Source organism: Salvelinus fontinalis, unplaced genomic scaffold (genome assembly GCF_029448725.1).
Source record: "Salvelinus fontinalis isolate EN_2023a unplaced genomic scaffold, ASM2944872v1 scaffold_0059, whole genome shotgun sequence".
Taxonomy (NCBI): domain Eukaryota; kingdom Metazoa; phylum Chordata; class Actinopteri; order Salmoniformes; family Salmonidae; genus Salvelinus; species Salvelinus fontinalis.
Genome location: NW_026600268.1, coordinates 278,612 through 293,652, shown reverse-complemented (window position 1 = coordinate 293,652; position 15,041 = coordinate 278,612). Strand labels below are relative to the sequence as shown.

The 15,041-nt window shown below is 43.7% G+C and overlaps 1 protein-coding gene across 1 annotated transcript in view; it reads right to left on the bottom strand.

The window, feature by feature from the left end:
- Positions 1 to 1,252: 1,252 nt before the first annotated feature.
- LOC129842661 (transcription activator BRG1-like) overlaps positions 1,253 to 15,041 on the bottom strand; it is a 31,631-nt gene continuing 17,842 nt past the window's right edge. The window contains exons 20-36 of the mRNA XM_055911287.1: positions 14,800 to 14,910; positions 14,392 to 14,634; positions 12,596 to 12,709; positions 11,936 to 12,043; positions 9,183 to 9,269; positions 8,971 to 9,017; positions 8,710 to 8,876; positions 8,245 to 8,408; positions 7,691 to 7,960; positions 7,081 to 7,158; positions 4,964 to 5,182; positions 4,441 to 4,700; positions 4,045 to 4,153; positions 3,847 to 3,948; positions 3,301 to 3,457; positions 2,970 to 3,106; positions 1,253 to 2,796 (exon numbers count right to left, since the gene is read on the bottom strand). Of these exons, the coding sequence (XP_055767262.1) occupies positions 2,761 to 2,796; positions 2,970 to 3,106; positions 3,301 to 3,457; positions 3,847 to 3,948; positions 4,045 to 4,153; positions 4,441 to 4,700; positions 4,964 to 5,182; positions 7,081 to 7,158; positions 7,691 to 7,960; positions 8,245 to 8,408; positions 8,710 to 8,876; positions 8,971 to 9,017; positions 9,183 to 9,269; positions 11,936 to 12,043; positions 12,596 to 12,709; positions 14,392 to 14,634; positions 14,800 to 14,910 (2,409 nt within the window). The 3' untranslated portion in view covers positions 1,253 to 2,760. The remainder of the gene's footprint in view (positions 2,797 to 2,969; positions 3,107 to 3,300; positions 3,458 to 3,846; positions 3,949 to 4,044; positions 4,154 to 4,440; positions 4,701 to 4,963; positions 5,183 to 7,080; positions 7,159 to 7,690; positions 7,961 to 8,244; positions 8,409 to 8,709; positions 8,877 to 8,970; positions 9,018 to 9,182; positions 9,270 to 11,935; positions 12,044 to 12,595; positions 12,710 to 14,391; positions 14,635 to 14,799; positions 14,911 to 15,041) is intronic.

Below are 15,041 nucleotides of genomic sequence, written 5' to 3'. Positions count from 1 at the left end.
GCTGTGGGAAGCATTGGAGTCAACAAGGGCCAGCATCCCTGTGGAACGCATTCAACACCTTATAGAGTCCATGCCCAGACGAATTGAAGCTGTTCTGAGGGCAACAGGAGGCGCATCCCAATATTAGGAAGGTGGTCCTAATGTTTTGTACACTCAGTGTATACATGCATATCTAGAATGACATAACCATAGATATCTAACACCGTACCGCCATGAGGCATACATGAATACAGAGAAGAACTACTGTCCCTCTGGTCCGTCATCTTAAAAACAACAAACATGAAAATGTGCAAAAAAGTAGATTCAAACAGTCTGACATTTTGTTTAGCTACGCTAGGAAAGCAGCACAACATCCAAATAGAAGCATTTGAAATTTCACTTACTGCTACATTACTGTATTATTAATACTTAGGGGCAAACTTAACTTCCATTTAAATATCATTTTCACGTAGTCAGCATTGACGTCAATGGGAGACTTTGGGATAGATTTCATTCGATCGGCCCTTTCCGACTATGCACCATTGAAAGTCAACATTTCCGCGGAGACCGCATTCACGGTAAACGCTGCCTATGTAGGCTCAATCGGGAATCACCTTTAAATGTCAATGGCGCTATAACGAGGATCATCCACACTTCCGGATTGAATCCAGGCCTAAGTGAGACTAAGTGAAAATTTGACCTAAATGGAAGATAGGATTTGCCCCTTAATTAATTGTTATACAATCGTCAGTAATAACAGAGTGTATAGTAATAGCAGTTACAACTACTGTAAGCAGCGTCTCTGGTGCAGTTACTGGGTGAGTTATGGTATAATACATGGACAGGTACTGTATGTCAGTTTTAGCTTGGGGTCAATTCCATTTCAACTCAAGTCGGTTTAGGACAGAGCCTTGCTCAAATGTACACAGATTCCTAGAACCAACACTGAAAGAAACGGTGGCAATTCTAACAGAGGGCCTCTGTCAACATAGACGATTAACACACACCTACAGTGTCTTCAGAAAGAATTCACACACTTAGATTTTTTCCACATTTTGTTGTTACAGCCTGAATTAAAAATGGATTAAATTGAGATTTTGTGTCACTGATCTACACACAATACCTCATCATGTCAAAGTGGATTCTTTTTTTTTTTTTATTAATAAAAAAATAAAACCTGAAATGTCTTGAGTCTATAAATATTCAACCCATTTGTTATGGCAAGTTCAGGAGTAAAATGTGCTTAACAAGTCACATAATAAGTTGCATGGACTAGTGTTAAACATGATTTTTGAATAACTACCCCCTCTCTGTATCCCACACATACAGATAATTGTAACGTCCCTCAGTTGAGCAGTGAATTTCAAACACAGATTCAACCACAAAGACCAGGGAGGTTTTTCAATGCCTAGCAAAGAAGGGCACCTATTGGTAGATGGGTAAAAATAAAAGCAGACATTGAATAACCGTTTGAGCATGGTGAAGTTATTAATTACACTTTGGATGGTGTATCAATACACCCAGTCGATACAAAGATACAGGCGTCCTTCCTAACTCAGTTTCCAGAGAGGAAGGAAACTGCTCAGGGATTTCACCATGAGGCCAATGGTGATTTTAAAACAGTTACAGAGTTTAATGGCTGTGATAGGAGAAAACTGAGGATGGATCAACACCACTCTAGTTACTCCACAATACTAACCTAAATGACAGAGTGAAAAGAAGGAAACCTGTACAGAATAAAACTATATCCTGTTTGCAACAAAGCACTAAAGTAATAGTACAAAAAATGTGGAAAAGCAATGCAATGTTTTTGTGGGCAAATCCATTACCGAGTACCACTCTACATATTGTAATTGTTAAGGACTGGGGGAGTTTTTCTGGATAGAAATAAACAATGCAGCTAAGAACAGTCAAAATCCTGGAGGAAAACCTGGTTCAGTCTGCCTTCCACCAAATACTGGGAGATAAATTCACCTTTCAGCAGGGCAATAACCTAAAACAGAAGGCCAAATATACACTGGAGTTGCTTACCAAGAAGACAGTGAATGTTCCTGAGTGGCCGAGTTACAGTTTTGACTTAAATAGGCTTGACAATCTATGGCAAGACCTGAAAACGGTTGTCTCGCAATGATCAATATCCAATTTGACAGAATTTTGAAAATAATAAAAGGTAAATGTTCCACAATCCAGGTGTGGAAAGCTCTTAGAGACTTACCCGGAAAGACTCACAGCTGTAATCGCTGCCAAAGATGCTTCTACAAAGTATTGACTCAAGTTATGTAAATGAGATATTTCATTTTCAATACATTTGCAAACATTTGTAAAAACATGTTTTCACTTTGTCATTATGGGGTATTGTGTGTAGATGGGTGTCCCAAAAAAAGTATATATTTTGAATTCAGGCTGTAACACAGCAAAATGTGGAATAAGTCAAGCAGTATGAATACTTACTGAAGGCACTGTATATGGCCTCAACTTACCCCCCAAAAGACATCAGACATAATAAATAACACTTTTAGTAATTGACACATATTACATTACCAAGGTTGTTTAGATCGACTAACAGGATGAGGCAGAATTCGTCTATTTTCCAGACCTAAGCAGTGCGTCATGTCCAGTAGTTGATGTTATGAAAGCTGTGCTAATGTACATAACAGGGTGGGAATTGGCATCAATATTAAGTGAAATTCCACATTCCCAAGTAGATATGAAATGGAGTTGAACAAAACCTGGTAATAATGGAAGTAGAGTTGGACCTTGGCGTAAGCAGCTAGTTTCCATTTAGGATTCTTCATCAGTGCCACTAGGGGAGCGTTCCTGTGAGAGGTGGAACAGGAGAGGAGAGAGACAGAAATATAAAGAGAGAGAGAAGGGGGAATATTTCTGGGTGTCATGCACAATATGGCCAACACATTTTTGCAGAGGGATCATAAAACAAAACATCAAAGATGGAAGGTGCAAACAAACACACACACCTCCTCTCCCCTCACCTCCTCCTGCTCCTCTTCAGTGTCGTCGTCGCTGACTACAGGTTTGGCTCGGGTGCGTCCCATACGTCTCCTACCCTTCCCCCGGTCACTACTCTTCTCTCTCCGTCCCAGGCGGATCTTCACCTTCACTGAGCGGGCTAGAGGATGGACACACACACACATTCATATCATACACATGCAGATGCAGACACACACACACCACAGGATCAACACAACACAGTTTATTGGTCACAGAGATGGCTGGTTTAATCGTTCTCTCTCCGTCTTTCATTCTTTATTTTTCTCAATATTTTTTTCCCCTTCTTCCTTCCTATGCTTCTTCATTCCTTACATCCTTTCTTCAGTGATGACTCACACTCTGACTCGGAGCCTTCGTCCAGGTCCTCCTCCTCTTCCTCACTGTCCTCTCCCTCGCTGTCCTCCTCCTTCTCGATCTTCTGTCTCAGACTGGTGAACACCGACTGGAGCACGATGGAGTCCTCGTAGATCTGGGAACGAGGCAGCAACCAGACGATAGACCGATGTAGCTATTTTAGGCTCATGCACAGATGCAGTTGGACACGTGGCAACAATGGTATTGTTATTTGGTCCACTGCTTATTGTTATTCAGCCTTAACCTGCTTCAAAACATTCAAATAAAAAGTTTATCAAAAAAAGGACTGGTCCCTTGATACATTTTTATACAGTAACAAGAGCGCATATAGGAAGAGCAGATTACTCCTGTAATCAGCATCTCTAATGAAGTTACTGGACGATGTGAGTTAAAGTCGATAAACACACAAAGTCATTCACTTATTTCATATATTGTTACATCTATTGTTATCGATGTGTTTGTGTTGTTGTGTACTCATTCCAGTATAAAGTGTGTGTGTCTCACCAGTGATCCCTCCAGGTTGAAGGTCTGTGCGTTCTGAAAGAGTAGCATCACATCTCTCTCCAGGTCTCCTAGACTACGGTATCTGTGGCTACGGATCCTCTCCTACAGGAGGGGCAGACAGGGGAGAGGGAGAGAGAGAGATTAGAGGGGGGATGAGAATGAGAGTGTGTGTGTGTGTGTGTGTGTGTGTTAATTGACCTTGATTTTCCTGAAGTCGACAGGCTTGCGGATGAGCTCGTAGTACTCTGGCAGCTCTTTGCGCGAGGGCAGCTGGATGAAGACCTCACTCAGTTGACGACCATTACTGCTGTGAAAGACATCACCAGAGACACTGATGTTAGTGCCCGTAGTACTGATGTTACACAGCAGTTACACAGATATTCTGTATTGCAGCATGTTGTGGCCCATATGGGAATCAGTCTCACAACTCTGGTGTTGCAAGCACCTTGATCCAACCTAGCCTGGTCCCAAACATGTTTGGCATGACAAGGAGTGGCGTGACGGCACAAACAGACTGGTACCCAGGCTAGCTCAAACCAGCATGTAAGTCAAAATTGTAAAGCAAGCTAAAGAGAACACTAGCCTCAGTCTTACCTGTCTTTGTATTTAATAACAGCGTCCACTATCTTCTTCATCTTCTTGGTGAGAGCGGGGGGGTTGGGGGAGAGTTTCTCTGCGGGGGGGCGTCCCCTCTTCTTCTGTCTCTTCCCGTCCTCGTCCTTGTCCCGGCTCCGCCTGCCCCCCGAGGAGGAAGAGGGGCCAGGGAGGTCATCGCGGTCACGCTTTCGCTTCCGGGTGGTCTTCTTGTGACGCACCTCCTCCTCGATCTCCTCTAACGTGCCTTCCTCAATGGCCTGGAGGGAGAAAGAGAGAGAGAGAGAGCGAAAGAGAGGGAGGGGGAGAGAGAGAGAGAAAGAAAGAGAGGGAGGGGGAAAGCGCGCGCGAGAGAGAGAGAGAGAGAGAGAGAGAGAGAGAGAGAGAGAGAGAGAGAGAGAGAGAGAGAAAGCGAGAGAGAGAGGGAGGCAAACATGATGAGCACCTTGTCACTTAATAAACAACATCAAATGAATACACCAATTCCAGAGTGTAATTTAACCCCTGACCCTTGACCTCTAACCTTGAGCCACTGCTTCTCAGTGAGTGAGTCACTGTAGTCCACCTCCTTGCGCTGGCGGGACCCCCTCCCGAACATCTTCTCCTCTTCCTCCTCACAGGTGAGTCTCTCCACCTCTGCGTCGTCCTTCATGATCCAGGTGGGCAGCTCGTCCTCCTCCATCAGACGGGGCTTACGGCGGGGGTTACGAGCGTCCTCACGCCTCCTGTCCAGGTCCATACGCTGGAGGGGGAGAGGGAGAGACAAGGAGAAGGGGCAGGAGAGAGAAGAAGACAGAGGTAGAGGGAGGAGAGGAGAAAGAGGAAACGAAGGTGTAAGGTAGTAGGAAGAGAATAGAACAGAGTATTCTGCATCATTGTAAGTATAGATATTGGATTGGCCCTTGACACGTTGACCCAGAGAAATTTTTTTTTTTAATTTTTTTTAAATTTAACCTTTATTTAACCAGGTAGGCAAATTGAGAACACGTTCTCATTTACAATTGCGACCTGGCCAAGATAAAGCAAAGCAGTTCGACACATACAACAACACATAGTTACACATGGAGTAAAACAAACATATAGTCAATAATACAGTGAAAAAATAAGTCTATATACAATGTGAGCAAGTGAGGTGAGATAAGGGAGGTGAAGGCAAACAAATATATGTATAAATAAATAAAAATATAAAAAGGCCATGGAGGCGAAGTGAGTACAACACAGCAAGTAAAATAAAAACAAAAAAAACACTGGAATGGTTGGTTTGCAGTGGAAGAAAGTGCAAAGTAGAGACAGAAATAATGGGGTGCAAAGGAGCAAAATAAATTAATAAATAAATACAGTAGGTAAAGAGGTAGTTGTTTGGGCTAAATTGTAGATGGGTTATGTACAGGTGCAGTAATCTATGAGCTGCTCTGACAGCTGGTGCTTAAAGCTAGTGAGGGAGATAGGTGTTTCCAGTTTCAGAGATTTTTGTAGTTCGTTCCAGTCATTGGCAGCAGAGAACTGGAAGGAGAGGCGTCCAAAGGAAGAATTGGTTTTGGGGGTGACTAGAGAGATATACCTGCTGGAGCGCGTGCTACAGGTAGGTGCTGCTATGGTGACCAGCGAGCTGAGATAAGGGGGGACTTTACCTAGCAGGGTCTTGTAGATGACCTGGAACCAGTGGGTTTGGCGACGAGTATGAAGCGAGGGCCAGCCAACGAGAGTGTACAGGTCGCAGTGGTGGGTAGTATATGGGGCTTTGGTGACAAAACGGATGGCACTGTGATAGACTGCATCCAATTTATTGAGTAGGGTTTTGGAGGCTATTTTGTAAATGACATCACCGAAGTCGAGGATTGGTAGGATGGTCAGTTTTACAAGGGTATGTTTGGCAGCATGAGTAAAGGATGCTTTGTTGCGGAATAGGAAGCCAATTCTAGATTTGACTTTGGATTGGAGATGTTTGATGTGGGTCTGGAAGGAGTTTACAGTCTAACCAGACACCTAGGTATTTGTAGTGGTCCACATATTCTAAGTCAGAGCCGTCCAAAGTAGTGATGTTGGACAGGCGGGCAGGAGCAGGCAGCGATCGGTTGAAGAGCATGCATTTGGTTTTACTTGTATTTAAGAGCAGTTGGAGGCCACGGAAGGAGAGTTGTATGGCATTGAAGCTCGCCTGGAGGGTTGTTAACACAGTGTCAAAAGAAGGGCCAGAAGTATACAGAATAGTGTCGTCTGCGTAGAGGTGGATCAGAGAATCACCAGCAGCAAGAGCGACATCATTGATGTAAACAGAGAAGAGAGTCGGTCCAAGAATTGAACCCTGTGGCACCCCCATAGAGACTGCCAGAGGCCCGGACAACAGACCCTCCGATTTGACACACTGAACTCGATCAGAGAAGTAGTTGGTGAACCAGGCGAGGCAATCATTAGAGAAGCCAAGGCTGTCGAGTCTGCCAATGAGGATGTGGTGATTGACAGAGTCAAAAGCCTTGGCCAGGTCAATGAATACGGCTGCACAGTATTGTTTCCTATCGATGGCGGTTACGATATCGTTTATGACCTTGAGCGTGGCTGAGGTGCACCCATGACCAGCTCTGAAACCAGATTGCATAGCGGAGAAGAAATGACCATGATGACCAACAGACACTAACTAACCATGAAGTGGTCAAACTCCTCCTCGCTCCTGGCGATCATCTGGTTGACCGTCTCATCGTCTGGCACCTCGTCCTCCTCCTGAGCGGTCAAACACACATCAATGGACAGACACAACACACAGCAGGACAGAAGGACATGAGCAAAGCTATAGCTCTATCCACTCTAGCCTGGTTCCAGATCTGTTTGTGACCATATGACCAATGACAAGAGGATTTATCAGACAGAACAAACAGGTCTGGGACCAGCCTATCCAATCCACCACTCTGTAAAGAAGAGCTCTGTGACAACATCAAGGAATGGGTCAATATATACAACATGTAATTTACAGTACATGTAAAGTCTTTAAAACAGTATTAGCATTCAAAAGAAGTGTAGATGAAATACCATCCACATTGTTTTTGTCCACCTAAGACAAATACACAAGGCACAAAATATGTGAGAGAAAGAGAGTGGTGAAAAGAAGAAAGAGGGATTGAAAGAAAGAAAGAAAGAGATGTACAACGGATGAAAAAGAGGAAGAACAGTACAACGGAGAGAGGTAGGTGTGTCAGTGGGCAGCGTGGGAATTCTGAGGGTGTGGGAGTCCCGGGCTTTCGTCAGTCACACCCACCCAAGACCCCCCAGACTTCCACACGCCGCCCGGGGCCCCGACCTCGTCCTGTTCCTCGTGCTCCAGGATAGCCTGCAGGAAAGCCCGGCGCTCGTGGCTCGATGACTTCTGGTCAAACATGCCGGCCTGGATGACCTTCTGGTCCACGTTGAGTTTGTACTTGGCCGCTGCCAGGATCTTCTCCTCTACGGAGTTGACGGTGCAGAGACGCAGGACACGGACCTCGTTCTGTTGGCCGATGCGGTGCGCACGGTCCTGGGCCTGCAGGTCCTGGAGAGAGAGGGAGAGATGGTTAGAATACGGTAGGATACTTTGGGCTGAATCGTTAGATATTCGTTGTTCAAATTCCGATGGCTAGCAATGATTCAGTTAGCATCTGGCCCATGGTGGCATGTCAATACTAACATGGCAAGTTTAGTGGGCTATTTTGTACTTCTAACTGAATACTCACTCAAGTAATGTTAAAATATGACTTCAACTACTAACATTGCAAGTGTACCTGCTGTGGGCTCCAGCCAATCCCTTAGGAGTTGTGTGTGTGTTACTCCCCCTACCTGGTGAGGGTTCCAGTCAGAGTCGAAGATGACCACGGTGTCAGCTGACTGCAGGTTGAGGCCCAGCCCCCCGGCTCTGGTACTGAGCAGGAAGATGAAGTACTGGGAGGCCGGGTCGTTAAACGCCTTCAACAGCATGCCCCTGTCATCTGCTTTGGTGGTGCCTGGAGGGAGAGGGGGGCGGAGGGCGGAGGGAGAGAGGAGGGGAGAGGGAAGTGGATGAGTAAAACACAGCAACTAAGAGAGACAGAAATCCCAACTTTGATTTTGTATCATATGCGTAGCAGACATGGGTTCAAAAAGTTTATTTTCTAGACTATAAAATACTTTGAGTATGATTGAGCCTGTATGGAATGCCAGATGGGTGGGGTTTGTACCATTTGTTCTCTTGCACCAGGCATGTATTAGAAAGACGCCAAGTAAATATTTGAACCCAGTTCTGATACCGAGACACACACACCGTACCGTCCAGACGCAGGTGCTTGAAGTTGCGGTAGGCGAAGTAGTCCTCCATGATGGTCATGAGTGAGGTCATCTGACAGAACAACAACACCTTGTGGTTGGTGGCCCTCAACTTGGGCAGGATACGGTCCAGCACCTCAAACTTCCCTGAGGCTCGGTACAGGTCAAGACTAGGGGCAGAGAGAGAACACAACCAGGCCAATAGAGAGAAAGCATTTCGGGTCGTTGTTGTGAAAATTATTCTCAATCAACTTATGCACTTACCCACTCACTATCCCTCCGGAAAATCCTAAATGCTCAGAGAAAGATTCCTGTGAACAAATTCAGAATTGTGGCGGGGTTAGTTCATCAATAGAAAGTATACTGCCACTGTATGTACCTCTATCTGTGTGTGTGTGTGTGTGTGTGTGTGTGTGTGTGTGTGTGTGTGTGTGTGTGTGTGTGTGTGTGTGTGTGTGTGTGTATTCCCACTGTACCTCTATCTGTTGGAACATGTAGGGATGGTTACAGATCTTCCTCAACTGCATGATGGTGTTCATCAGAGTCTTGGTACCTCCTTTACCCTACAATAAACACACAGATATTATAGGAGTAGTTCAGGATTTACTCTACAATAGACACACAGATATTACAGGAAGAGTTCAGGATTTACCCTACAATAGACACACAGATATTACAGGAGGAGTTCAGGATTTACCCTACAATAGACACACAGATATTACAGGAGGAGTTCAGGATTTACCCTACAATAGACACACAGATATTACAGGAAGAGTTCAGGATTTACTCTACAATAGACACACAGATATTACAGGAGGAGATCAGGATTTACCCTACAATAGACACAGATATTACAGGAGGATATCAGGATTTACCCTACAATAGACACACAGATATTACAGGAGGAGATCAGGATTTACCCTACAATAGACACACAGATATTACAGGAGGAGATCCGGATTTACCCTACAATAGACACACATATATTACAGGAGGAGTTCAGGATTTACCCTACAATAAACACACAGATATTACAGGAGGAGATCAGGATTTACCCTACAATAGACACACAGATATTACAGGAGGAGATCAGGATTTACCCTACAATAGACACACAGATATTACAGGAGGAGATCAGGATTTACCCTACAATAGACACACAGATATTACAGGAGGAGATCAGGATTTACCCTACAATAAACACACAGATATTACAGGAGGAGTTCAGGATTTACCCTACAATAGACACACAGATATTACAGGAGTAGTTCAGGATTTACCCTACAATAGACACACAGATATTACAGGAGGAGTTCAGGATTTACCCTACAATAGACACACAGATATTACAGGAGGAGTTCAGGATTTACCCTACAATAGACACACAGATATTACAGGAGTTCAGGATTTACCCTACAATAGACACACAGATATTACAGGAAGAGTTCAGGATTTACCCTACAATAGACACACAGATATTACAGGAGAAGTTCAGGATTTACCGTAAAATAGACACACAGATATTATAGGAGGAGTTCAGGATTTACCCTACAATAGACACACAGATATTACAGGAGGAGTTCAGGATTTACCGTAAAATAGACACACAGATATTATAGGAGGAGTTCAGGATTTACCCTACAATAGACACACAGGTATTATAGGAGGAGTTCAGGATTTACCCTACAATAGACACACAGGTATTATAGGAGGAGTTCAGGATTTACCCTACAATAGACACAGATATTATAGGAGGAGTTCAGGATTTACCCTACAATAGACACAGATATTACAGGAGGAGTTCAGGATTTACCGTAAAATAGACACACAGATATTATAGGAGGAGTTCAGGATTTACCCTACAATAGACACACAGATATTACAGGAGGAGTTCAGGATTTACCGTAAAATAGACACACAGATATTATAGGAGGAGTTCAGGATTTACCCTACAATAGACACACAGATATTACAGGAGGATTTACCCTACAATAGACACACAGATATTACAGGAGGAGTTCAGGATTTACCGTAAAATAGACACACAGATATTTCAGGAGGATTTACCCTACAATAGACACACAGATATTACAGGAGGAGTTCAGAATTTACCCTACAATAGACACACAGATATTATAGGAGGAGTTCAGGATTTACCCTACAATAGACACACAGATATTACAGGAGGAGATCAGGATTTACCCTACAATAGACACACAGATATTACAGGAGGAGTTCAGGATTTACCCTACAATAGACACACAGATATTACAGGAGGAGATCAGGATTTACCCTACAATAGACACACAGATATTACAGGAGGAGATCAGGATTTACCCTACAATAGACACACAGATATTACAGGAGGAGTTCAGGATTTACCCTACAATAGACACACAGATATTACAGGAGGAGTTCAGGATTTATCCTACAATAGACACAGATATTACAGGAGGAGTTCAGGATTTACCCTACAATAGACACACAGATATTACAGGAGGAGTTCAGGATTTACCCTACAATAGACACACAGATATTACAGGAGGAGTTCAGGATTTACCGTAAAATAGACACACAGATATTTCAGGAGGATTTATCCTACAATAGACACACAGATATTACAGGAGGAGTTCAGGATTTACCCTACAATAGACACACAGATATTACAGGAGGAGTTCAGGATTTACCCTACAATAGACACACAGATATTACAGGAAGAGTTCAGGATTTACCCTACAATAGACACACAGATATTACAGGAGGAGTTCAGGATTTACCCTACAATAGACACAGATATTACAGGAGGAGATCAGGATTTACCCTACAATAGACACACAGATATTACAGGAGGAGATCAGGATTTACCCTACAATAGACACACAGATATTACAGGAGGAGTTCAGGATTTTACCACTTGATGTTAGATGGTTCCTCACCATGAAAATAGTATATGGGCCTGGGGAAACTAATCTGTTTTCTTTAAACTGCAACTTCAAACTTTAGCTGACTTTAGCCACCACAAGCTATGCATTTATGGAAGTGAGGCATGTGAGACTGTTTTCAAAACAAGACAAAACTAATATTGCCTTGTACATTTTATAATTATTTTACCTTGTAATATAATCAAAAAGCTTCTTACACATATTCATATATGCAGAATATGATCTAAAAAGAGCATATTTTACAAACTGTATGTTTTGGACAAAGAACTTGAGTTATTCCTCCTCACCTTCTTGTCCTTCTCAGAGCCGTCTGTCAGTAGGACTCCCTTGGCCTGCATATGTCTGTACAGAACCCTCTGGAGCGCTGACATATCACACTTTATTACATACTCCACCTGGAGGACAGAGAGAGAGACAGAGAGAGACACAGCGAGAGAGAGACAGAGACAGACAAAGAGAGAGAGAGACGCAGCGAGAGAATAAAAGAGACAGAGAGAGACACAGCGAGAGAGAGAGAGAGAGACGCAGCGAGAGAGAGAGAGAGACGCAGCGAGAGAGAGAGAGAGACGCAGCGAGAGAGAGAGAGAGACGCAGCGAGAGAGAGAGAGAGACGCAGCGAGAGAGAGAGAGAGAGACGCAACGAGAGAGAGAGAGAGACGCAGCGAGAGAGAGACGCAGCGAGAGAGAGATGCAGCGAGAGAGAGAGAGAGAGAGAGAGAGACGCAGCGAGAGAGAGAGAGACACAACGAGAGAGAGAGATCAATAAACCAATCAATCAGCCAATCAATCAATTAAAACCACAGAATGGAGATATTATGCAAACAGAGTCAGCTGAAAAATACCTGACAGCATAGGTAAGAGGACACCCAATGGACAAAATACTGAAGAAAGCTGTGAACACAAGTTTGTATTTAAAAGAAATGTGAAGATGGAGAGACGACCTATACCTTTTCCGGTAGCTGAGCCTCTACTTCCTTCTTGAGCCTGCGTAACAGGAAGGGGCGGAGCACCTTGTGGAGGCGACGGATAATCAGGATGGTCTCCTCTTCATTTAGATCCACCTGGAGAGAAGAAGAGAACGGAGTTAAATATTATTTAATTTCATGAACAGAAATGTATACAATTGACTAAAGGTACACTACTGTTCGATAGTTTGGGGTCACGTAGAAATGTCCTTGTTTTTGAAATAAAAGCAAATTTTTTGTCCATTAAAATAACATAAACTTGATCAGAAATACACTGTAGACATTGTTAATGTTGTAAATGACTATTGTAGCTGGAAACGGCAGATTTTTTATGGAATATCTACATAGGTGTACAGAGGCCCATTATCAGCAACCATCATTCCTGTGTTCCAATGGCACGTTGTGTTAGCTAATCCAAGTTTATCATTTAAAAAATGCTAATTGATCATTAGAAAACCCGTTTGCAATTATGTTAGCACAGCTGAAAACTGTTCTTCTGATTAAAGAAGCAAAATAACTGGCCTTCTTTAGACTAGTTGAGTATCTGGAGCATCAGCATTTGTGGGTTGGATTACAGGCTCAAAATGGCCAGAAACAAAGATCTTTCTTCTGAAACTCGTCAGTCTATTCTTGTTCTGAGAAATGAAGGCTATTCCATGCGAGAAATTGCCAAGAAACTGAAGATCTCATACAACGCTGTGTACTACTCCCTTCACAGAACAGTGCAAACTGTCTCTAACCAGAATAGAAAGAGGAGTGTGAGGCCCGGGTGCACAACTGAGCAAGAGGACAAGTACATTAGTGGGTCTAGAGACAGTTCGTGATGTTCTGTTAAAAAAATTAAAAAATAATGGAATGAAAAACATTCCATAAAAAATCCAGCTACAATAGTCATTTACAACATTAACAATGTCTACACTGTATATCTGATCAATTTGATATTATTTTAATGGACAACATTTTAGCTTTTCTTTTAAAAACAAGAACATTTCTAAGTGACCCCAAACCTTTGAACAGTAGTGTACGTAGCAGTGATTGGCAGCTGGCAGCCCGCGGGACAGATGAGCCGATTAAATGTGGGCTGCAGCCTCCCGAGTGCGCAGCGGTCTAAGGCACTGCATCGCAGTGCTTGAGGCGTAACTACAGACCCGGGTTTGATCCCAGGCTGTGTCACAACCCGGCCATGACCGAAAGTCCCATAGGGCGGCGCACAATTGGCCAAGTGTCGTCCGGTTTAGGGGAGGGTTTGGCTGGGGGGCTTTACTTGGCTCAATGCGCTCTCGTGACTCCTTGTTACACCTGGTCTGCGGTTGTGAGGCCGGTTGGACGTACTGCCAAATTTTCTAAAACGCCGTTGGAGGTGGCTTATAGTAGAGAAATTAACATTCAATTCTCTGGCAACAGCTCTGGTGGACATTCCTGCAGTCAGCATGCCAATTGCACACTCCCTCAAAACTTGATACATCTGTGGTATTGTGTTGTGTGACAAAACTGCACATTTTCAAGTCCCAGCACAATGTGCACCTGTGTAATGATCATGCCATTTAATCAGCTTCTTGATATGCCACACCTGTCAGGTGGATGGATTATCTTGGCAAAGGAGAAATGCCCACTAACAGGGATGTAAACTAATTTGTGCACAAAATTAGAGAAACACACTTTCTGGGATCTTTTATTTCTGTTCATGAAACATGGGACCAACACTTTACATGTTACGTTCATCTTTTTGTTCAGTATATATAGCATTTCTCCATTTTTTTCAGCTAAAAAAAACTCACCTTCTCTCCAGTCATAGCGAATGGTGCATTGAACCACTGTTCGAAGGTACTGCAGCTCTTAAAGATGGTGGGCAGGAGAAAGTTGAGCAGGGCCCAGAGCTCAGGCAGCTTGTTCTGGAGCGGTGTCCCAGTTAGGAGCACTCTCCTGGGGGCCAGGTAGTGGGTGTTGAGGACCTGGGTCAGCTTACAGTGGTGGTTCTTCATCCGGTGGCCCTCGTCCACAATCATGTACTTCCACCGGATCTGTGGGGGGAGAGGGAGCAGGGGAGTGATGGAGAGAGAGAGCAAGAGAGAAAGAGGGTTGGGGAGTAGGAGAAGACAGAAAGAGGGTATATAGGTCATCAGTCAAATGGTCATGGTGAGAGTTGTTCAGAATCACGCTGGAGGTAGAGTGTGTGTCTGTGTTACCTTGGCTAGGACCTGTTTATCCTTGATGATGTACTCATAGGTAGTGAGGAGAACGTTGAACTTGCCGCTGCGTAGCTGGGGGATGAAGGCCCTTCTGGCCTGAGGGGAGCCCTACAGAGACAACATGAAGGACAGGAACTTGGACTTAACTTGACATTAATGAATGAATTAAATTAATAATTACTAGAATGGCGTGACTTTACATTTGTATTCATAATAGGCCTAGTTGTTGTTGTTCTGAC